Genomic DNA, 24,573 nt, shown 5'->3' with positions numbered 1-24,573 from the left:
GGAGCCCTAAACCTCCTGACCCTGCAGAGCCAGAGCCGAAGGCCCCAATTTGGAGACCCCAGTGGGATCCGGCTCCCCCTTTCCATAAGAAAACTCTTCATTGTGATTTGATGGAAGCCACTGTGAGACCCAGTCACTCATTACTCAGACACAAAGGGCCACCCTTCCTACACTTGCTTGAGTGACTCTTGGTGCAGCAATTTCCAACAGAGCCTCCTTCTTGCAGGTTGGTTGAAGGGGCAACTATGATCTATAGCCTTCCTAGTGGACTTCTGCCATGGATATTATGTGGCAGGACACATCATGTCAACTCAGGCATGAAGGATGCTCTCATCTTATGAAAATGAGCACTCTGTACTGGAGATGAGGCCATTGGTAGTGGAGGTTCTGTCTTGTGGTTCTTGGGAGTGTGTCATGAGAGCATGGGCCCAAGACCTTTTCTTAAGATGCTCAGGTTCTTCCTCCACCTGACCCCTCCCAACCTCTATGGGAAATCCACCCAGTGCTCCTTAAGTAGGAAGACTGTGTGCATTGCTAGAGGGTGAGGGATCTGATTCCTTCTTCCTCCCTGCACATGAGGGACACTGGGGTCAGAACTGTCACCTGTGGACACTGCACTGCTGATTGGCCATGACCCATTTCCACCACAACCAAGGAACAAGCAGCTCTGTCTCAGGAAGTGGATGGACAGCCTTCCAGAGTGCAAGAAGAGGCTACCTCCTCCCATTCACTGCCTCCCTCCTCCAAGACCTCAACCCCAATTGAAGGCTGACATTAGTGGGGAAAGTCACCTGAGGAATAGATGGACAGCCTTACAGGGTGTGAGAAGAGGCTACCTCCCCCCATTCACTGCCTCCCTCCTCCAAGGCATCAACCCCAACTCAAGGCTGACATCCGTGGGGAAAGTCACCTCATATATCGAAACCAAAGCAGTCAAGTGTTCCAGGATTTATTAAGGGCAGGGGCGGAGGAAGTAGGGAAAGCAGGGAGTCTGGATAGCAGAGGGGTCTTGGTCACTGCTCATGGCTATGTTTGTGGCTCCTCCTCAGTCGCAGTTTTCGAGAGTCCGGTATCCTCCCCTACAAAGGAAAGCAGAGGGACTGGTGAGCCCTTGGCAGCCCTGGGGAATTCAGGGCAGGGCTGGCATCCTCTTGGTGGGACAGGAAGTGAGGCAATGGGCTGGGCTGAGAGCAGTGAGAGGCAGGGACTGGCTGTGAGTTCTCACCTGAAGCACTTGGTGAAGCCTGCCAGGACTCTCTGGAACCGGATCCTCCAAGACCCTCGCAGAGGAGCAGGCTCCCTGAACCAGCCGGTGCCACTGGATGGGTGCTGTGTGGCATCGGACCAGACAAGCACATTCCCAGGGCCTTCTTGCAGGCCTTTTACAATCTGCAAATCAGAGTCAATAGCCTCATGTTAACAGGCCCTGCCTTCCCCCAGCGCCCACCACCTGTTCCCATAGCTATTTTGTGCATCCTCGACACTGTTTGAGGCCCGTGGGATACACCAGCGACCAGCACAGACTACACCCAGGACCCTGGAAGACACCCTGCGACAATGATGGAAACCAGACTCACCTGGGCAGCAGGAGGAATGAAGGGAGAGAAGATCATGCTTCTGTGAGTGTGGGTGCAGCAAGAGGAACAACAGGACCCCCTGGAGACCAGCGCAGCTTCTTACTGTGCTGGGTGCAAATACGCCTGCCCCAGGTTCCAGCCCCTTCCGCAGCCCCCCTCTTCTCTGTCCCCGCCCTATCTTCCTCCCTCCTGCAGCCCAGTGCACTGTGCTCACCCAGTGGATACTTTTCTGGTATGTGACCTCCCCTCTGCTCCTGAGTGTCTTACTCCCAGCCTCTAGAACATCTCTGTTTATCATTTTTCCTTCCTCTGGTGCACCCGGCAAACTCCAGCCAGGTTTCTTACTCCAGAGCAGAACAGCTCGGGGCGGGGGCTTCGTTGTGAAAACACAATGAGCTACCTCTAAGGGTAGCTCATTTTCGTGAGTCGTTCAGTATGTGTTGGGTCACTCACGGGTCCACTTTGCTTGGGAACATTCCACTTTTTTTAAAAAAGATTTTTGTTTATTTATTTGAAAGTCAGAGTTACACAGAGAGAGAAGAGGGAGAGAGAGAGAGAGAGGTCTTCCATCCGATGCTTCACTCCCCAGATGGCCGCGATGGCCGGAGCTGCGCCGATCTGAAGCCAGGAGCCAGGAGCTTCTTCCAGGTCTCTCACGTGGATGCAGTGGCCCAAGGACTTGGGCCATCTTCTACTGCTTTCCCAGGCCACAGCAGAGAGCTGGATCGGAAGAGGAGCAAGAGGAGCAGCCGGGACTAGAACTGGTGCCCATATGGGATGCTGGTGCTTCAGGCCAGGGTGTTAACCTGCTGAGCCACAGCGCTGGCCCTGAGCCATTCCACTTTTAAAACTGAGTCCCTCTCCCTCTCCCTCTCCCTCTCCCTCTGCCTCTCCCTCTCCCTCTCCCTCTCCCACCCTCCCTCCCTCCTTTGTAATTGTGACTTACAAATAAAAATAAAAATGAAACTGAAGCCCCTGTGTCAAAATATGCCTCCGTGTTTCGGGCAGACAGGGACAACAGGCCACTGCTTAAGTTTCCTTTTCCTGTGTGTTGGTTTTTCCACCGTGAAGACTTGAACCCTATAGATGAAGTTGCAAGAGTTATGTATAGTTTTCTGAACCACGGATGGGTGTTGAAGGCTCTGCATATCTTCATCCTGTGGAGACAAGTGCAGCCTGATGTATTTGAGCCCTGCATATTTGTCAACTGCAAACCTACGAATGGACCACGGCAATCACCTCTGCCCTTGTGGTGCCACGCCAGAGTTCTAGGTGGAACCAGAGTGGTGGAGATGAGGCCAGGAAGTGTGCAAGAAGAGAGTGCCAAGAACCCTAATAGCACTGAAGGCTTTCACATGAAGATCCCTTTCCTGCAGTGAGACCACTGGCTGAAGAGACCTACTGGCTGAAGAGATTGTAAAATTTATGGGCATTGGAACCAAGTCTGAGTGGTCCTTTGAGCTTGAGGAGGGTGTTCTATTGCTCCCAGACAGCCCTGAGATTCTTAGAACTCTTGTGCAAATCACAGGTAAACAGCCATTAGTGTTCATTTATGTAACAAGCCCACAATTGCAAAAGAATCCTTACCAAAATCTTGTGACTTTCCCAGCCCATTTTGCCAAATACCAGGAAACCCCGTTGGGAAGTGAATAGATCTCCTGTCCTGGAAACCTCCCTTTCTTCTTGAATTCGTTCTAATTAGGTTTTCTCGAACCTACCCCCTGCAGCTTAGGGTTTAGTTGAACATGAGCCCATGAACAAGTGAAAGTGATGTCTCTTGTTCTTATATATGACTAGCTAGATAACTAAAGTCACCTGGTTTGTCCATTGTGTCTAAATGCTTGATTAAACTAGGTTTAAATCGCTAACCTAAAAACAAAACAGTGAAGACCCCAGTAACCAATGTCGTCTCCATGCACAAATTCCATCCTCACATAAGGACACTCCACTGGTAAGTAGAAAGCTTCTTCCAACTCCTGAAGAGACCCCTACATTCCCGGGGAGCAAAGACCCAAATTCTGTGCTATATCCCTAATCAAACTCTGGCTTTCCCTTGGTGCACTTGTGGATGTAACAACTGACCACCAGATGGCAGAACCACATGGAAATAAAGTCCCTCGTCCCCCTCCGCCTACCCCCCTCCCAGTCCTTTGAGCCCCCTTTGCTGCAGTTATGGAGTGAATTTTCCTAGGGTCACAGATCAATCCCAAGGTCAGGATGCTCCCTGGTATGCCCAGGGTCTGGGCCGGGGACCCTGACGTCTGTAATGATGGTTAAGGCAGTGATATCTATGGGCAGGAGTCACAGGCTGGGGCACTCAATCCACCTGTGCATGGTGATGTGGTAGTAGGCTGCACGAGGGGCCAGGCATATCAGTCGGTTTCTCAAGGCAGCCACCTTGGAACACCGAAGGGACATTTGGATAGCAGGGACGCAGGGCACTAGAAAGGCAAAGTCAGCAACAAAAACTTTTGTCGACTGCTGTGGACTGGATTCTGTCCCCCCACAATTTACAGTGTGGCCACAGGAGGTATTTCAAATGCTGGAGGAAAACATGGAATTAATTTTAGTGCAGACAACCCTGAAATCCATGCTGAGGTTTTTTCATAACGGAGGCATTCCATGAAGGTTATGAAGACCCCTCGTATTTAGAGCTGGGGCTTTTGGGAGGCAGTGAAGAGTAAATGAGATCCTAAGGGTGGAGCTCTGATCTGATGGGATTTGTGTCTTTATTAAAGGATACACCAAACAGGTTGGTCTCTTTCTCTCAGCTCACAAGCAACAGGGAAAGGCCAAATGACGATCTAGGGAGAAAGCAGCAAGCCGCTGAGGCGGCCCTCACCACAAACTGTAGCCACCAGCTTCCTGATCTCGGACTTCCCGGCCTTCAGAACCCAAAGGAATTAGATTTCTGTCGCTGATGTCACCCAGTCTGTGTATGTTGTCATGGCAGCCTGAGCAGACTAAGTCACAGATGTTGAGATTTTCCAAGAGACGAGTCCCAAGCTGGTTTGGGTGGCCAGACTGCTCCTGCCCTGGAGCCTCAGGCAGGGTGAAGCTGACGGCCTTGCTCAGCCTGCTGCAACTTTTTCTTCTGAGTCTCCCTCGAGAAAATGAGTGGCCTCTGTGGAACTGCCGTGACAGGACCCCGAGTTGTACAGGGTCAAGGGCGGGCTGTAAGCGAAGGTAACAAGACCCCTCACACTGTGGATGAGAGTCACATCGAGAAGCACTCCCCATGTCAACCCCAGCTGCACAAGGAGCTGACCTGCACAAGAGTGTAGGGCTTCAAGAACCAGTTGAATTTTGCATTTGGAATGAATGCTGCAGGGAGGAGGCCCCTGGACCCTGTCTCTCCTGGGATTCGATGGCATGCATTACAGGTAACTGCATGTGTGAATGCACTTGGTCCATCGGAGGAGCTCAATAAAATTTTGTTTCTCAGAGGCTGCTATGAGAGGGGAAGTGAGTCTTATTTTTGCAAGTAACAGCATTACTTTTTTATTAAAGCCTACCAAATAGGAGTATGTCGCTTACTTTTCTAATGTCTTATTTGCATATGGAATCTTTGTGTACATTCTCACTGCACACCACTCAAAGAACACAGGTGAAACAGTGCTCTTTCTCATTCACCCACTCCATTACCAGCCTCCTTATGATCAGTTTCCTCAATCACCACAGTTATGTTCACATCCATGCCCTCATAGAAACACCTGCTTCTGTTTACTGGGATCCTGAGGAAACATATTGACCAGCTACACCTGTTGTGTGGTACTGGGTTGTTGCATTGTATACTAAGTCTGGGTGAACATTTCCCAAGAGATGGTGGAGAACCGTCTCATCATCTCTAAGTTCTGCATAGTGTTCTATGCGGTGTGCCCCGATTCTTTAACTATTTCCACACACAGTGAACTTCATTTTCTTCCAGTCTTTAAAGGTTTCAAATGTTTCTCCAATATCCTTGCTCACAGAGGTTGTGTCTCCCCAGGGATGAGACACAGAAATGGAATTGGGAGAAAAGACTATATATGAGGGTACTTCAACAAGACCCTGGAAAACCGTGTTGAGAGACATGCTTGTTTTGCTGCAAAATTTTGGAAATCTGCTCATAGCTTTTCATTAATACACATATTCCATTAACTTGTGAATAAACCCTCATGCATTTGAACACTAAATAGCCCTTGATAAGTGGATTTCAAAGAGGAAGCACCAATTGATATCCTCAGGACGAGAGTATTCACTGTTTTCCCAATTGTACCGTTTTCTTAAGATTCATTTTTACTGATTTATTGGCTAGGCTAGCGATGGGGAGGTGGGTAGGAAGAAAGAGGGGGAGAGAAAGAGAGAGCAAGAGAGAGTCATTGAGAGATACAGAGAAAAAGATCTTCCTTCCACTACTTCACTCTCCAAAATGCCTGCAATAGCCAGTACTGGGCCAGTTTAAAGCCAGGTGCTAAAAACTCTATCCAGGTTTCCCACGTGAGTGGCATGGGCCTGCATATTTGGGCCTTTTCCCACTTCCTTCCCAGGTACATTGGCAGCACGCTGGATCAGAGGTGGAACAGCTGGGGTGCACTGGCATTCTGACATGGGATGCCGACATCTCAAACTTCACCACAAGTCTGCCACTGCTCTCAGTCCCTTTTGATGTTACCGTCTCTTAAGGATTTGCCAATTCAATGGCTGATACATAAGAGATGTTGAGAAAAGACCTCCTTTATGTTATTGAACCTAAATCCGGTACTCGTCACAAGAGAATCCAGTAACTCAGAGGACAAGGACTTAGAGACAGAAAAGGAAACAATGAACTCAGTCTTCTGCCAACCTGGGAAGTGGTGGACCAAGGCTGTGGGGAGCAACCCGGACTAGACTGAGTTACTGGAATTAAGACTTATTCTATGCATCTGCTCTCCCACAATATGGCGCTGGGAGAGGAGAAAACAGCTTCTACGCAGCTGCCTCCAGTTCAACCAATAAACTGTAGGACCTACTCCTGATTAGAGGAGAGCAGCGTACTCGGCGTGTGGGCAGCCGAGTTAGGATTGGCGGAGGAGGACTATAAAGGAGGAGAGAGACGGCATTCACCAGGAACATCTACGGGGAACATCTACGGGGAACACCTGTGCAGCCCCCGAGAGAGCCGGCCGGCGGTGTGCCGCTCCCCTGCGGAAGTGGGGAATGTGGCAGGGGGAACCGCCCTTCCACGGAGGTGGAAGGGATAGTAGCCAACCCGGGAAGAACCAGCAGCAAACCCGGGGAGGGCCGAGCAGACGAAAGAACAGTGCAGGGTCCTGTGTCGTTCCTCCACGAAGAGGGGGAGCGACATAATGGTGCCGTGACTCGGATATGAAGCCTAGGCAGGGTCCTGTGCTGCTCCTCCACGAAGAGGGGGAGCGACACAAGGCCTTAACATCCAAGCTGTGGGAAGTGGCAGGCTAACTTTTTGTTAACATCCAAGCTGTCCAGTAAAGGAAAGGGGACCAAAATGTACATGAGCAAATACAGAATGAGCTGCGTGACCAGGGTCAGGTACTGGTATGAAAGGGGAAGAAAGTCCTCCAGTCATTCTGCTGCCCACTGGAGGTCTAATGGTCCCTCTCTCATGGTCATGCTGCTCTAGTTTTGGCTACCAACTGATTTTTAAAAAGATTTATTTATTTGAATGGCAGAGATACAAAGAGGCAGAGGCAAAGAAAAAGAGAGAGAAAGGCCTTTCATCTGCTGGTTTATTCCCTAGATGACTGCAAGGCCTGAAGCTGTTCTGACCCAAAGCTGGGAGCCAGGAGCTTCTTTTGGGTCCTCCAAGTGGGTGCAGGGGCCCAAGCACTTGTACTGCTTTCCCAGGCCATAGCAGAGAGCTGGATCAGAAGTGGAGCAGCCGGGACTTGAACCAGCGCCCATATACACCATCAGAATTTTAAGAGATTCAGAAGGAAACAGAATTATTAATCAATAGCAAGCAGGCACAGCTTCTGGTACACTTACACAAACCCCGAGAGTCCAGGGCAAGGCGTCCCTGGGAGCCTCTGCTCCTCGGGTGTGGCCTCCAGGGACTGTGTGGGGGTGGCCAGCAGAGGGACACGCACAGCAGATGTGAGAGCAGACAGTTTAGGGGTGCACGTGGCAGCTCTGACAAGGTATCCAGCAGTCCTGGGGGGTCGTAGCGGCGTCGGTGAAGGGTTCCAGAACAGATGCCTGAAAGGCGTGCTGACGCACGGTAGATGGGAAAGGGGGAAGGAACAGCAGGCAGCAGAGCTCATGCTGTGGAACAGGAAACAAGCAGGCCCAGGGAACAGCGCCTGTGCGGGAGTCAGGATTGGCCTCAAGGGGGCCACGCAGACGGTACTAATTGTGCCCCATGGAGACCCTGAGTTCCTTTCCTGAAGGCCTCCGGAGTGAGGGTGCTGTCTGGAATGCCCAGGCCCAGCCCCCGCGGAACTTGGTGAGCACCTGCAGACCCTGACCTAGAGGTTCTGAGGTCTGTCCTGGGGTGTCAGGCAGACATGCGTGTCCTCTAAGGACTTGGCCTGGGGGACTGCAGCCAGCTCACCCGTTTTGGAGCACTGGGCTGTGAAAGAGGCCACTTTGGGCAGGATGAGAGGCCAAGGCGCTCACAGCACATATTAGGGGATGGAGTCAGGGGAATGTCTTTGTGGGTGGTGATACAACACGTGCACAGCACAGCCCTGTGACCAGGCAGCTAAGTGGCTGGAGCTATCCAGCTGCACCAAACCCCATCTTGACCATTTGGTTTTCTACTGTTTGGTGCCAGGCTATGCCTGCTGATTACCCACGGGTAGGGTGGAGGGTGACCCCACCTCAGGCAAGGATCCTCCCTGCAAGCCCTGTGCTAATGGTAAGCAGAGAGCAAGTAGCCCACAAAGACTCATCTCTCAGGTTTGGGCCTCAGCAGACGCAGTGGGAGCCCTAGCTGTTGCTGAGCCCCACACAGTCTCACACCCCTTGCTCTCCCTCCTCAGGCAGCCCAGTTTCCATTCTGGAATGCAGAGGGGCCTTGGCATCTACAGGATGATGGCACAATGTCCATATCTGGGAACAAGCAGCTCCCACTGTCAGGGGTGGGGTGGGCGGAGGATGCTCAGGGCTCCAAGCTGCAGGAGATAAAAGGGATACTGCATGCCCTTGTCCCACATCAGAGGAGAGCACAATAGGCCTTAGTGTCCATGACCGTTAAATCATTTTTAAAGTATCAATTTACTGGGACCATGCTGTGTGTTAAGCCACAGGTCAGGCACTGTTGTTCCAGCACAAACCAGAGTTGGGAGAGTTGTGCAAAGGGACCCTCACAGTTGTCACTTTAGTGTGCTCAAGGCTATGATGGAGAAAGTAGATGGTACGTTTCTGTGCACAGCAGAGGGAGTCAGTGACCGAGACTACAGTGATCTGGGAAGAAGGAAGTCAGTGGGAAAATTAGGGGACAAAAGGACAAGTGGAAGGCTGAGTATGGAAATGGTGATTCCAGAGGAGACCCATAAGTTCAAAGGCCCCGTGGCAGGGCAGAATTGAAAGCCTTTCTTTTAGACTGTGGACAAATGGCAGCCATGCTGTGCAGAAAGGAGATGCTGTATGAGAGAAGTAGAGTTGTGATGCCCAGCTGAGGTGTCTGAGGGATGAGAGGCAAGGCCAGAGAGAAAGGGGGGGTTTGTACAGAATCATGCCGTTTGGATCTGTCTGCATGGCTGGCGTGGCTTGTGTCCCGTGATCCTGTCCCCGTGCAGTGTTCTACAGTGCATCCTGGGTCGTCCAAGTGCACCTCCTCCAGAGCATAATGGAGAGCTCAGAGTGAGACCCAGCTGTGGTCTTTCTTAGAAGGCAGTGGCCAGATCCTGTGCTCTGTGTCCTGGGGGATCTGCAGACCAGTGCATTATGAAGACAAGGGTAGAGGATTCTCTAGAATAAAGGCAGGAAAACACAGGGAAGGGCTGTTTCCAGGAGGGTATGAAGGAAGTGAGTGAAAAGAGGCATCATCGGGGGTAGGGTCCTGGAATCAAGCACCAGGGACAGAAGAAGGTGATGGGAACTATGGAGGAAGCAAGGCTGGAGGTGACAGTGAGGAAGGGAAGGAGTGTGAGAGGAAGGGAGGGAGGGACCAGGGCGTGTTATCCTTTGCACGAGGGATATGGGCTCTGAGCTGGCCCACTCTGGGAATGCCTGTGTCCACCAGAAAGTTTAGGACAGTATCTACTCAGATAGGCCTCCCTTCCAGGAGAACACAGGTTTTATTCTCCTTGCAGGGAAAATATTTTGGTGGCAATGGATTTTATTTTTGAGCACTGGAATTGTGGGTCACAGGGATCTTCCCTAGATGAGATTGCAGGGCCCATGTCAAGTAGTATATAGTATATTTTAATAGTATATTAAAATGAGCTGCTTTCACTGAGGGCCTGCTATGTACCACCCACTCTGCCATTGGAATTGTATAAATCAATTTGTCCTATCTGATAGCCCTGTCAGGTGCAGCTCAGTCAGATCTTACAGAAAGGCCTGCTGAGGTCAGAGACTGAAGTGACTTGCTGAAGTCACACAGCTGATTAGTGACTAAGTGGGGACTTGCCCCTGGGTCTGCCTCAAATGTGGACACACCCCACATCACCTGTCTTCTTAGAAGCCCTCCCAGCCAGAGCTGGCCCTCCAGTCCCTTTTACCCGGGCCCAGCCTCTGTGTATTAGTCCTGTTGTATTAAGTATCGCCAATTGCTGAACAAGAAGTCACCTCAAACATTGTGGCTTCCAACTACAAACAATGACTTTTATAGGGTGCTGTGGATCAGGGTCCTGGACATGGTTTAATTGGGTCCTCTATTTCCCAGGCCCTCAAAAGTCTATCAACAAATTGTCAGCCCACGGTCTGTGGTCTCCTCTGTAGACTTGACTGGGGGAGGCTCATCTTCCAAGTCCTCTCTTGTGGCTGCTGGCAGGACCAGTTCCTCAACAGTTGTGGGCTCGAGGGCTTCAGTTTCTGTCTGGTCATAGCCAGAGATGGCCAACTGTTCCTCACCAACTGGTTTGCTCCATCAGGCAAATGGGCTAGATGAGCCTGAGAGTGAGACCATGAACGTGAGCAAGATGTAAGGAAGTCAGGCTCGCTATAGCCCAGCCTCAGAAACAACGTGCACCACATTTGTCCCAGCTCTTGGTTAGCCACAGGTCTGATGGCTGGCATTGTGGCACATCAGGTTAAGCTGATGCTTGCAAGTTAGATAACATATGAGCTTCAGTTCATGTCTTGGCTGCCCCAATTCCAAACTAACTCCCTTCAGTGCACTGGGAAAGCAGTGGAAGATGGTCAAAGTACTTGCCACTGCATGGAGTTCCAGAATCCTGGCTTCTGTCTCAACCAGCCCTGAGCATTGCAGCCATTTGAGGAGTGAACCAGCATATGGAAAATGCCTCTTTCTCTGCCTCTACTTCTCTATTAATACTCTCCCTCTCTCTGTAACTATGCTCTTCAAATAAGTAAACAAATCTTAAAAAAAAAAAAACAAGAAGCAAGTCAGTAGGTGCAACCCCCCCAAAGGGGAAGGAATTCCATAGGAACCCTGAGTGCCAGGAGGTACGTATATCTGGGAGGTGTTTTAGAAGGCTGCCTACAGTACATGTTCCTATACCTGACTCAGTACCCCAGCCCCTTAGGGTGTCACACTCTCTGATGGAGCAAAATGTTGATGGACAAGCTTGGATGATGCTGCATGACCTACTGAACCTGCTGATCTTCCAACAGGCTCATAGGATGGGTATGCCAAAGGTTCATATCTTCTGGGTCCTTCCTACCCTATTTCCATCAGCAGTGTAGGGTCACTGGGTCCATGACTGTGAGAGCAGCTGCCAAGAGACCAGCCCCCTTTGTAAATTAGATGCTTGTGACTCTTGGGAAGGGCTGGGACCCAGGGTGGGGCTGCCGGCCTCCCCTGGTGAATTGGAGCTGCAGAATTAAGATTCTCCATGGATACAGGGCACACCCAGTGAGAGCAGGTTATAGGTGGGTGAGGCCTGGTTCCCAGGTCATCTGTAGAGGCAGCTGGGAGGCTCTTGTTTTTGCCCTCTGGGTTGGATTCTGTGTGGAAGTCCCCAGGTCCTCTCGGATGCCTTGTGGGAACATTTCTAAGGCAACATAGGAGCGCTCATGCCAGAGAGGCAGCTACTCTGACACTGCATGGAGACCCAGCAGTGGTCACACACTCAGGGTGGAGGAGCTGCTCTAGGGAGCAGAGAAGGAGTGCAGCTTGGGGGTGTTTTATGTGGATTCACAACAGTTTGCTCAGAAGCATGGGGGGCTCTGAAGCACTTAAAGCAGAGCGTTATGACCTGTGGGTGGTGGCTGCCCTACTATTCTCCCTGATTTTCTGATCCCTTCAAATATTGCAGCAGAAAAACTCTGAAAGTGGGACACAGAACAGAAGGAGGGACTCCCAGGGTCACTGCACCCCTGTTTTTCCAGGTGCCTCTCAGAGCCACGTGCATTCATTTGAGGGTCCTGGTGCAGTCTGGAGTCTCCCAGGAACTGGAAGTTTCCATGAGGTTGTAAGTTCAGGAATGCTGGGGCTGGAGATGCCTGGCAGAACTTTACCAGCAGCAAATCAGTTGCAGAAAAGCCTGGACTTCTCCCAATTCCAGGAAGCCCCCACCTGACTCAGATCTTCCCCTGGGGCTCCTTTGTTGCAAGGTACAGCAAGAGCAGCTTCCGTAGGGACCTAGGATCCTAAGAGAAGGCAAACAGCCCGAGATAATGGATCAGGCCATGTACTGGGGACGTGCCTCGAAGGTGTGGTGCTGGTTAATGTGATCAGATAACTCAACTTCTCCAAAGCCTATTCTGTTGATTCTGCCAAGTCGACCCTCTACCTGGCCCCACCTCACTGCCCCTCAACCCACAACCCACCTTCTGCCCCAGGCCCTCAACTGTCACCCAGTAGCTGCCCATCAAGCTCCCGACATGACGTGTTTTCAGACAGCACAACATCTGCCCTCTGTGAGGGCACAGTGCTATCTCAGCAATGCTGAGAACAAGCAGTTCTGTTCCCAGGCACAGAAGAACCAACCCATGTGGCTACTACTGTTACACTGTGTGTCCCCCAAGCGGCCCTCCCTGCCTCCTCCACCAAAAGGGCTGAAATACAAACCAGAGGAGGGACATGTCAGTTTGGAAAGGGACAACTAAAAGCACTGAACCAACAGAGTTAAGTGTGAATGTATTTATTTCAAGGCCAGCAACAACAGTGGGGAAAGCAGGGCAGCAGGGTAGCAGATCGGGCTTGGTCCCCATTTATGGCTTGGTCTGCGGCTTGACTGTCTGAATTTCATTGTGCCTGGAGCTTGGGAGCCTTGGGGAATTCAATGCAGGCCAGAGGTTCTCAGAGTAGGGCAGAAATGGAGGTATGTGGGCTTAGCTGTAAGCAGTGACAGAGGCAAGGGCTAGCTCTCATCACTCTCATGAAGCATATGGTGAAACCTCTTAGGGCTCTCTGCAGCCAGCTCCTCCAAGACCCTTCTAGAAGAGAAGTGTTCCGGGGCCAGCCTGTGCTAGGCCAAATCAGGAACCAGGAATGCCATCTGCGTCTACAACATGGGTGGCAGGGATCCATGTACTTGGTACATTTTCTGCCCCCTCCCGAGTTTGTGATAATAGAAGATGAATCATAAGCATTCCAGGTAATCTAATAGGAAATGAGGGTGTCCCAAGGGATCACATATCCACATATCATAACATCTGACTTTAGCGGTAGTTCTTGAGACAGGCTACTCAGTCAGTCTCAGCGCAGGCCTGGGAACTCTCCAAAGTCCTGACCTTGAGGCTGCCAAAAGGTGTGTCTTGGACTTCAAATAGGTTCTCAAACCCTGGGGTGGGCCTTGACACTAGGTGCAATGTAGTCTCAGACCCAAGAGCTTTGGACTCCTTCTCGTTTCTTCCCTTGTGGACAACTCTCTTTGGGAGTTTACGCATTGCTTTCATTGTCCAGTCCACTTCACAATGGCATGAGGTTAGTGAAATGCATCCCAGTTTTCAAATGTGGAAGCCACGGCCCAGAGGAGATGTAGGCCCTGGGACCCAGATTCTTTTTTTTTTTTTTTTTTTTTTTTTGACAGGCAGAGTGGACAGTGAGAGAGACAGAGAGAAAGGTCTTCCTTTTGCCATTGGTTCACCCTCCAATGGCCGCCGCGTCCGGCGCATCGTGCTGATCTGAAGCCAGGAGCCAGGTGCTTCTCCTGGTTTCCCATGCGGGTGCAGGGCCCAAGCACTTGGGCCATCCTCCACTGTACTCCCGGGCCATAGCAGAGAGCTGGCCTGGAAGAGTGGCAACCGGGACAGAATCCGGCGCCCCAACCGGGACTAGAACCCGGTGTGCCGGCGCTGCAAGGTGGAGGATTAGCCTATTGAGCCACAGCGCCGGTCAGGACCCAGATTCTAAGGTGAAATCCTAACCCATGTGAGCAAGACTCCAAAGCCATGACCATGCTGGGGCCATAGAATGTTGTAGGTGAAACGTGAGGCCCCTTCACTTCTCCCCAATCCTAGTCATAGAAAGAATAATGTACACAGCAAAAATGAGCCTCCATTTGGCTCCAAGAAGAAGCCCTGTCTCAAATTCCACAAGACATGGTTTTGCAGAAGTAAGGGCAGGATAATGGGCCTGCTGTCCAAACTTGGAAGAACACCAGTATATCTGGTGTCCAGTACCTGAGAGAAGACTAACCGTGACTTTGACTCTCCTTCCCTAGGGGAAAAAATGCTTCTGAGCTCACATTCCAAATACCTTTGTGTTAGGTTGGTTAACCCCAGCTGAGATAAAATGGAAGGAGATGCGATAGACCACCAGTGATCTTTTCAGCCCCTCATAGCCCTCCTCTGTGTAAACTCTCAGCAGCTATTGCCAAAGCCATCATAATTTGCAAGCAATTGGCTGCTGGTGCATGGCCTGAGAGCTAATGGCACCCAGTGCCAACACCAAAGGCCTTTCCTCCGGGCAGCTGCTGAATGTGAGCTGTGGGTTCCCCAAGCATCAGCTACTCTGTGGAGGGTCATGCCACTGGATCTCCACAGCCCTTCTGGGAAGCAGAGGACTCACGCTACACACTGGACTCATGCTCTCAAGTAGGTAGCAAGATATAAGAGCTTCTCAACTGATCAGGGAATCGGTGAACAGTAATAAGCCCCTGGAACAAAGTGAGGACATGGATGGAATTCCAATCTTTTACTCATTCATCCTGTCAATGTCAGAAAGCACAGAGCTGTGAGTGTAATGGACACTGTTACTACTATAATCATCTGCTGCCCACTAGTGATCATTCGCCCAGTTGTTTAAATAAGTTGTGGGATTGAGGGGCGAATGTCTTCAGGTTGCCCAGGATTCACTGGAATATAGCACCTGAGAGCTGAGGGTGGCGGGGGCAGAAAAGCAAACTTACTCTCTTGCACCCTTGCTCACTCTAATGCTCTTTTGTTCTCTACAAGTGCTGAGAGATCCTGGTGGGGGGGGGGACATGACCTCATCCTTGTCCTGAGACACTGTGCGTTCAACTCACCCACATTAGCAATCCTGCAGGTACAGGAATGTTCAAATGATGTGCATAGGTGTGGGGACAGATGTGCAAGCCAAAGAGCAAAGCCTAGAATTTAGGTTCCATCGTGTTTCTGAAACAAACATGCAAAACTGATAACCCATACCATTCGCCACTGCCGACCTATCTTGTCTCCTTCTGGCACAAGTTGCTCTGCATGCTTAGGAAGCCCACAATGCAATACAGAATGGAAGCTGTTCTTGAGATGCCTGAGTTCACACGTTTCCAGCCAGGGATAACAGTAAGAGGAGGCATGTTTGACTCCTTTGGGCTGAATCTCAGACCTCCACAGCCAGAGATGAATTGAACATAAGGTGCTGACAGTCTATTTTTGAATGTGGCGTCAAAAGGAGAGACAACAAAAGAGAAATAAGCAAATAGTGCTACATCAAACTCAAAAGCTTCTGCACACAAAAGGGAGCAATCAGCAAAATGAAAAAGCCACCGATGGAATCAGAGAAAACATTTGTCAACCACATATATAATGAGCAACTAATATCAAAACAACCTCAAATGCTCAATAGCATAAAGACACACAACACAATTTAAAGTGGGCAAAGTACCCTGCATAGAAATTTTATCAAAAAGACACCTGCAAGGTCATGAATTGCGTGCAAATGTGCTTCCCAATGAATCATCAGGGAAATGTAAGTCAATCCCAATAGATTTTAACCCAAACCTGTATAGCTTGGTATTATAAAGGTGATAGATAAGTATTATCAAGAATGTAGGTAACACTTCTCCCACTGCAGATAACACTTGTCCAGCTTTTGGAGTGTGTAAATGGCTACAGCCATTATACAACACAGTATCCAGTTTCCTCCAAAAAACTAAAAACAGAGGTACCATACAAGGGTTCTTCAAGAAGTTGATGGAAAATATGCATTGTGAGAAACGTGGGTGTGGATTTCACACCAAGCCCTAATCAGGATGAGACATCAGTTTGAAAAGAACCCCTGTCAGAGAAACATGAATTCTAAAATTGAAGCAAGAACAAACATCAAATTTTTGGTGTAGTTGCCTGGAAGCATGGTAAGATTTCTGATGCTTCAGGGAATGTTTATCGGGATAATACTTGAAGAAATCAGGAGCACAGACATGGATAACTCACTTTTAGGAGTGATGAGATCATGTTGAAGATGATGCTTGCAGCAGCAGACTGTCTCGACAATTTATGAGGAAAAATTAATTTCATATCACTCATATTGATAAGAACTGGTGATTAATGGCAGAAACAATAGACATTTCAAATGGCTCAGCTTATGGCTGGCAAAACTCTTGTGCCCAGAGCAGCTGGAGACATGACCAGAGTATTCAATGGAAATTTTAAACTAATGGCATCAAGATCCTGAAGACTTGTCAAAGAATTGTAACAGGAAATAAAGCATGGCCTTTCCAATATGATCCTGAAGACAGAGCAGAACCAGTACACTGGCTACCAAGAGTTGAAATGGATCCAGTGAAAGCAAAAGCAGATTCATCAAGAGCAAAGGTCACAGCAACAGTTGTTTTGCAATGCCTTCAGCATTTTGCTTGTTGACCTTCTTGATAGCAAAGTGTTATAGCATCTGCTTAATCTGCTTATTATCAGAACATTTTGAAACAGTCATCCAATGCTGGAGCATAACAATACCTGGGGAATCTTCACCAGAAAGTCACTCTCCACAACAGCACTCCTGCTCAGTCTCCCCATCAAACTAGAGCAAATTTGCAAGAGTTGCAAGGAATAATCGTTAATCATCCACCATCCAGTTGGGATTTCATTCTTTCCGCCTTGTATTTTACTTTTTGTTTCCTAATATTAAAACATCTTATAGAGCACTCATTTTTCTTCAGTAACTTATGTAAAAATGACTGCATGGACGTGGTTAAATTCCTAGGACTCTCAGTTCTTTACAGGTGGACTAAATGTAGCTGTATCATCAACACAAATGCCGTGAACTTGAGAAACAAACTTTATTTTTTATTTTTATCTTTTAATCTCAGTTTTCTAAGATTGTTTGCAGTTTCCTCTAATAATATAGTTATCTCTCTTCTTAGGTACAGATCAGAAGGAGATGAAATCAGTGCCTTCGGTAAGAACACCCAATTTCACTGAAACAATGTTTACAGTAGCCCAAGTTCACTGATACAATGTTCAGAGTAGCCCAAGTTCACTGAAAACAATGTTCACAGTAGCCAGTATATGAAACAACCTTTTATGTGTTTATGGGTAAATTGATAAAGCAGTGTGTGTGTGTGTGTGTGTGTGTGTACATATATAGGTATGTGTGTATGCCTATCCATGTGAATATGTGTACACATGTAAACATACACATGCAGAGGAATATCATTCAGCTATGAAAAATACGAAAATCTTGCAATATTTAATTTGAATGAATCTGGAGGACAGTTTACTTTCTGAAATAAGCCACGCACACAAAAGGCAAACACTATATGATGTCACCTACGTGTTAACTCTAAGAAAGCCCAACCCAAAGAAACAAAGAGTAACCCCTCGGGGTGGGGGAAATGGAGAGATGTTGCTCCAAGGGTCCACCTCTCATTTACAAGATGAATAAGCTCTTGGAAATGAATATACCACACGGTGACTATGATGGACATTGTGTATACATGTATATTTATTTATGCTCAAGTAAATGTGTTATGGATTATCCTATTTGTACCTTTTTTTTACTTTTTTTTTTTTTTGACAGGCAGAGTGGACAGTGAGAGAGAGAGAGAGAGAAAGGTCTTCCTTTGCTGTTGGTTCACCCTCCAATGGCCGCTGCGGCTGGCGCACCATGCTGATCCGATGGCAGGAGCCAGGTACTTCTCCTGGTCTCCCATGGGGTGCAGGGCCCAAGCACTTGGGCCATCCTGCACTGCACTCCCTGGCCACAGCAGAGAGCTGGCCTGGAAGAGGGGCAACCGGGACAGAATCCAGTGCCCCAACCGGGACTAGAACCCGGTGTGCCGGCGCCGCAAGGCGGAGGATTAGCCTAGTGAGCCACGGCGCCGGCCTGTACCTTTATTTTAAAAAAATATTTATTTATTTATTTAAATGAAAGTCAGAGTAACACAGAAAGAGGAAAGGCAGAGAGAGAGAGAGAGAGGTCTTCTGTCTGCTGTTTCACTCTCCAATTGGCCCCAGTGGCTGGAGCTGCGCCGATCCAAAGCCAGGAGCCAAGAGCTTCCTCTGGGTCTCTCACATGGGTGCATGGGCCCAAGGACTTGGGCCATCTTCTACTGCTTTCCCAGGCCATAGCAGAGAGCTGGATGTGAAGTGGAGCAGCTGGGTTTCAAACCAGTGCCCACATAGGATGCTGGCACTTCAGGCCAGGGCATTAACTTGCTGTGCCACAGCGCCAGCGCCTGTACCTTTATTTATTAACATTTTACATAAATATTTTATATTTTCATGGGTATGCAATATATTAAAGAAATTAATTTATACACTAAATTTATGATATTAGTTTATATTTATATAAAAGTAATACATTTGGTATATTGCCATCCTGGTTGAGCATCCATTGTGTGAAATGGAGGGCTGCAGATTTCAGAGCTTTCAGATTTGGGCATGTTTGCACATAAGACTGCGTATTGAGCTGTCTTGAGTAGGGAATCCAAGTTTAAACATGAAATGAAACTCATTTATGTGGCATATACACCTTTGCCCTTAGCCTGAAGGTAATTTTACATAGTATATTTGGTTTACCCACATTTTGACTATGATCTGTCACACGACATCAGGTGCAGAATTGTTCATTTGTAGGATCCCATGAACATTTATCAAGTTTCTGATTTTTGGTTTCTGGATTAGAGTTTCAACCTGTAATACATACATGCATGCTTAAATATATGACGTATAATACATGCGATCCATTATGTAGACTACATTTTAGTATATAACGTATTGAAATGTAGATACATATAATATGTACACACATTTTATATCCATACTGATACATAGTTACTAATGCTATATTTGTTATACATACTTAGAATTTGCCAAGAGAGTAGATCTTAAGTGTCACCAAAAACGGTGACTGTGTGAGTTGATGGATGTGGTAATTGGCTTGATTGTGATAATCACTTCACACTATATATGTAAATCATCTTGTATTTCTTTAATATCTAAGAGTTTTATTTGTCAACCAGATCAAGGGAAGGATGGGAGGAACAAAGGCCAAGACAAAGCCCATAGCTAGGAGAAAGTGACTGACTGGAAACATGTGGGGTGCATGAGCTGAGTCCTAGGAAGGAGAAGCACCTGCTGCAGGTCAGACAGAGAGCTCAGGGTCCCCCCAGAGCTGAGAGAACAGGAATGTCAGTGGGAGGGCACAAGGGCTCCTCTGTGTGTGGGTAGGGAGCTGAAGCAGGAAGCATGTCCTGCTAAGAGGCCACAGAGTCCATGGGGCTGTGTGCAAAGAGGGAGGCTGGGAAGTCTGCATGGCCCATCCAAGAGTGCCTGAGGTGGGCAATGGCAGCCAATAGTCACATCAGCAGCAGAGTTGCTGCTGCCAGAAGATGCTGTGGAGTGCCATGTGGTGTCAGGTTGGCATCTGGTGTGAAGTGGGCGTCTGCTTCGTTCTGGATTGGACAATATTAGGGTCATGTTGGGGAACACTGAACAGGCTGGGATTGTGCTGGAGGAGGGGGCATAGGCGAGGGCTCCTTGTGGCCGAGTCCTGCTCCATGAAATCCCACCTGTGCCACTGGCGTTCAGTGTGTCTGCCCAGTTGTTCCGTTTACCTACGAAATGTCACCATAACATTCTTGGTTTCTACACACACATGCTATGAGCAAGCAAATGCACCCAAGGGCACACACACACACACACACCCTTGCACACAAACAGGCATGCGTGGTCTCCTGCTGACACTCCAGCTGAGTACAGTGACTGAGCTCATGCTATCTGACAGCAGCTACGATGGAGCAAACACCCAAGAGGCTCCCTGGTCCCTGTGATTGTGGAGCTCCTCTGCTCTGCACAGGGCTGTACCTCGTGGTGTGACTTCCCAGCCTCATGGGAGAAGTCATGGAGCTGAGCTTCCCCACTCACGGAGGACACAGCACAGGGGAGCATAGGTTGTGTGAGGAGACGGTGGGTACCTGGGCCATCAAAAAATCCATGGAGACACCAGATCTGAAAGAAAGCCAGCACACTACGACTCACAGCTTCATCCGTCCTGCACCTGTGGCTCCCACCTTGGCTGTCCTCCCAGGATGTAGGAACAGGACTATGGGGCCTCACAATGCCATTGCCTACCTGAGCCTTGTCCCACTTTCTCTACCTTGTGCTTAAAGACCCTGCACATCTGCACAAGTAAGGACAATTAATTCCCACAGCACGCCCTGTTCAAGCAATTCCTTATTTTCTGGTTTTCACTGGGGACTGCCTGAGTGAGTCGGGGAAGATTTGTGTCTTCCTGTGTCCTGGTTAGCTTCATGATAGCAAAAGCACATCCAGTATCCTTCTGCCTTGCTCTGGTGATTATCTGAGAGGGCCTCCTCCAGGTGGCTGAGTGAAAGGAGCAGATGTGCTCCTTACCTCGTCTGCAGATATTATGTCACCGTACACACCAAGGTCACCTTATAAAGGCAAGGGACCCTCTGCTTCTGAAAAGGCAGGAGCTGTGTTGGCCCTGAGATAATCGGTTAGAGGGGATCTTTTGAGTCATGACACGGGGAGGCCTGGGTGCTCTTCTGGAGTGCAAGAGTCTAAAACCTTGGGATCCACAGGTTCTTTGTCCACCAGAACCTCCCCACCTCTATAGAAGCACTGCCTAGTGCTTCCTAGATCGGTAGATTTTGTATTGCTAGAGGAAGGCATGGAATCGAGATTACTTTCTGGTTCCTGCTTATGAGGGGCCCACAGGGGTCAGAGCTGTAAGCTGTGGACACTTCAGTGTTGCTTGGCTGCAGTCCATTGCCAGCTCAGCTCAGGGACAAGCAGATCTGCCCCAAGAAGGGGTGGGCAGATTTACGCGGCACAGGCAGAGGCCAGCTCCTTCCCTCTGATGCCCATTAAATACAAAGCTTACAACCTGAGATCACTTGAGGTCACTGTTGAAGGACACCTCATGTATCACAAAGCAAAAGCAGCCAAGCGTTCCCACACTTATTTCAGGCCCAGTGACAGAGCCATGGGCAATTCAGGGGCCTTGGGTAGCAGAGGGGTGTGCTCACCATTCACAGCTGAGTCTGCAGTTCTCTTGTCTAAGGGTCTGAGAGTTTGGTGTCCTCCCTTAGGAAGGAAAGCTGAGGGACAGGTGGGCCCTTGGCAGCCCTGAGGCATTCAGGGCAGGAGTGGCATGCTCTTGGTGGGATGGGAATTGAGGCAGGTGGACTTGGCTGTGAGCAGTGAGAGAGGGAGGGGTGGCTGTGAGCTCTCACCTGAAGCACTCTGTAAAATCTGCCAGAGATCTCTGGTACCAACTCCTCCGAGACTCTCCAAGGAGAGCAGGCTCCCAGAGCCATCCTGAGCCACTGGATGGGTGCTGCATACTGTCAGACGAGACAAGCACTTTCTCAGGGCCCCTTGTGAGCCTTTGCACTCAGCAAATTATTGTCAACAGCCTCATGCTAAGGGACCCTGCCTTTCCCCAGCACCCACTACCACATCCCACAGCTATTCTGTGCATCCTTGGCACTGCTCATGTGTGGGACATACACCAGCGACCAGCGCAGAACACAACTCAGCCCCCAGAAGACACTTTGGGACAGTGATGGAAATCAGATCACCAGCAGGGGGAACGGATGCTTCTGGGAATGTGTGCTGTGGCAGGAGTGAACATGAGGATCCCCTTCAAGAGACCAGCAAGTCTTCACTGTGTTGAGTGCAAATATGCCTGCCCCAGGTTCCAGCCCCTTCCGCAGCCCCCCTCTTCTCTGTCCCCGCCCCGTCTTCCTCCCTCCTGCAGCCCAGTGCACTGTGCTCACCCAGTGGATACTTTTCTGGCATGTGACCTCCCCTCTGCTCCTGAGTCTCTTACTCCCATCATCCAAACCGTCTTTCTGTTCACCCTCTTGGTCCTTGCAGCAGGCTCCAGCCAGGTTGCTTCTTGCTGCACAGACAAGGCTGAAGTGTTCAGACCGACGGTGAGTTGCCATTTGGTGGAGATGCCACAGACAGGAATGTCCGTGTGGGCACCTCCCCCAATTTGGGTCACAGGTTTATGTCCCTCAAAGGTGTGGGGAGGACTTGGGGTCCTAATGATTCATGAAAGTGAGGAGGGTGAGCGAGGAGGTGGCGTCCAGAGCCCAGACTGACAGCACACCTTTGCATCTCAGAGGGTGGTGTGAGGTCTGTGTGAGGGGCCACATGTGGTGGATGCTGGGCTGGAAGCTTGGGATGTGGAGGTGTGCAGAATGTCGGGGCCAGGGGTGGGAAGGGCCAGGCCTAGGTTTAACTGAGAGCAGAACAGCAGATGTTGAGGGTCCTTGTTTCCCAGCAAGACTCTTTCGAATTCCATCTCGGAAGCTCAGGTTTCAAGCAATGCTGCCAATACGTGACCCTGTGTACCAACCCAATTGTGGGGTCTGCAGCACTGACTTCAAGAAAACTCCCTGTAAACAGCACAGTCCCCTGAAGGGGAAGAGAGGCCGGTGGCCTCGGAGTCTTTTCTTTGGGTTTCAGCTGAGAGTACTGTTGGGAAAGCGTTGCCTGCACAATCCTGAGGACACAGGGCTCATCTCCTCTGTGAGCCCATCCCGCACTCTGCCCTCATGGGGATCCATCGCTACTTCAGCCATTTTGAGGGCAGCAGAAAACACGAGTACAACAGAGAGTGGAGAAGGAAGCTTAGAGGCCTACGGGAGGACTGAGGGCACCTCCCTCCCAGGCTTGGGAGTGGAGCTGGTGAAGACTTGCCAGAGGAGTTAGGCCTGAGGTGAGTGCCGAAAGAAGCCACCGAGAAACGGAGAACAGGGAGAGCATTGCTGCGGAAAGCCCAAGAAGATGCTTTGAGTTTCTGCTTCTGAGAGTGAGGAGGCCAGGTTTTCTGTTCTAGCTGTTAGGAGCAGGACGGCCAGTCGTGAGTTCCTGGGACAGGGTAAGGGAAGTGCCTCCCAGGGATGCTCATCCCGGCTTTTGTGAGAAGGAAAGGTGTATGCTTTTAAAAACATTGATGACAATGCAATGCTTATGTTTACGTTGGCTTCATGCTTCTTATGTCCTGCCTTGCTTAAGCTCAAGACAAAAATATTTCCTCCTATGTGTTTTGAAGGCTTTAAACCTCTGCAGTTTATCCTTAGATCTTTTATTTATTTTTGAGTGAGCATTGGCATGTAACGTGAGATACTGAGGTTTGATGGCTTTCTTTCCCTCATAGAGAAGCTCTTTTTCCCAGCACCAATAGCTAATTATCCATTAATTAAATGATCTCAGAGTTTTCCCCCCAAACCAGCTTACGCTATTTGTGTAGGAATGTTCCTGAGCTCTCTGTTTTGGTCTTTGGTTCATATATCTGTTCTTATCGTCACACCACGCTGTCATAGTTACCAGTCAAGGGGCTTGGTGATGTCCATTCTCCATCTTTGTTTTTCTCCAAGTGGCTTTGGCTGTCCTGTGTCTTTTGATTTCTACTTAAATTTGATAAAAGCTTTTCCTTTTAATCATGACTATGATTCTCCTGTAGTCTATAGGAGAATAGACTTCTTGGCCCATCACACATCAGTCTCCACCGTATATCTGCATTTCTTTACTCCTTTAGATTCCCTCAGCAAAGTTTTGTGATTGTCAGCACACATGTAATTCAATATTGCATCTAAATTCTCAATCCATGTTTAGTTATTTTACCCCCATTGTTAAATTACATGAATAATTTTTCAGTTTAACATTATTTGTTCCTAGTGTATTGATACATAGTGGGTTTTTTTAATATTGGCTTACCATCTTGTGCTGTTGTTAAAATGCTTACTAAATCCAAAAGAAAAATATTTTCTATCCTAAATCACTTAGTATATTTCATATAAACTGTTAAGACTTTGCAAATGCAGACAAGTCTTTGCATCCCCCTTTTTCACTTTATCCATTTTCTTGCTTCCTTCCTTTCTTTGTTTTTCTTTCTTTTCTTCCTTCCTTCCTTTCTTTCTTCCTTTCTTTTTTTCCTTCCTTCCTTCATTCCTCCCTCCTTTCCTTCCTTCCTCCCTCCCTCCCCCTCTCCCTTCCTCTAACCTTTCCTCCTTCCTTCCTCCTTCCTTCCTCCTTCCTTCCTTCCTCCCTCCTTCCTCCCTTCCTCCCTCCATTCCTTCCTCTCTCCCTCCCTTCCTCCCTCCATTCCTTCCTCTCTCCCTCCCTTTCTCCCTTCATCCCTCCTTTTCTTCCTTCCTCCCTCCTTCCTTCCTTCCTCCCTTCCTCCTTCCTCCCTTCCTGCCTTTCTCCCTCCCTACCTCCAACCTTCCTTCATCCCTCCTTTCCAACCTTCCTCCATCCC

The 24,573-nt window shown here is 49.1% G+C and overlaps 2 protein-coding genes across 2 annotated transcripts in view; one reads left to right on the top strand and one right to left on the bottom strand.

The window, feature by feature from the left end:
- Window positions 1–946: 946 nt before the first annotated feature.
- On the bottom strand, window positions 947–1,754 carry LOC127484791 (protein FAM236A-like). The gene is made up of 3 exons (XM_051826902.3): window positions 1,578–1,754; window positions 1,226–1,389; window positions 947–1,079 (listed from the first exon to the last, which is right to left on the bottom strand). The coding sequence occupies exons 1-3, from the start codon at window positions 1,611–1,613 to the stop codon at window positions 1,046–1,048; spliced, it is 234 nt and encodes a 77-aa protein (XP_051682862.1). The 5' UTR covers window positions 1,614–1,754; the 3' UTR covers window positions 947–1,045.
- A 20,357-nt stretch (window positions 1,755–22,111) lies between these two features.
- LOC103351879 (doublesex- and mab-3-related transcription factor C1) overlaps window positions 22,112–24,573 on the top strand; it is a 32,680-nt gene continuing 30,218 nt past the window's right edge. Inside the window, exon 1 of the mRNA XM_008272811.5 lies at window positions 22,112–22,237. The gene's annotated coding sequence lies outside the window, so the exon portion shown is untranslated. The remainder of the gene's footprint in view (window positions 22,238–24,573) is intronic.

The sequence above is a fragment of the Oryctolagus cuniculus genome, chromosome X (genome assembly GCF_051225735.1).
Source record: "Oryctolagus cuniculus isolate XC-2025 breed Fujian yellow rabbit chromosome X, ASM5122573v1, whole genome shotgun sequence".
NCBI classification, from domain to species: Eukaryota; Metazoa; Chordata; class Mammalia; order Lagomorpha; family Leporidae; genus Oryctolagus; species Oryctolagus cuniculus.
This window is presented reverse-complemented; position numbering and strand designations above follow the sequence as displayed.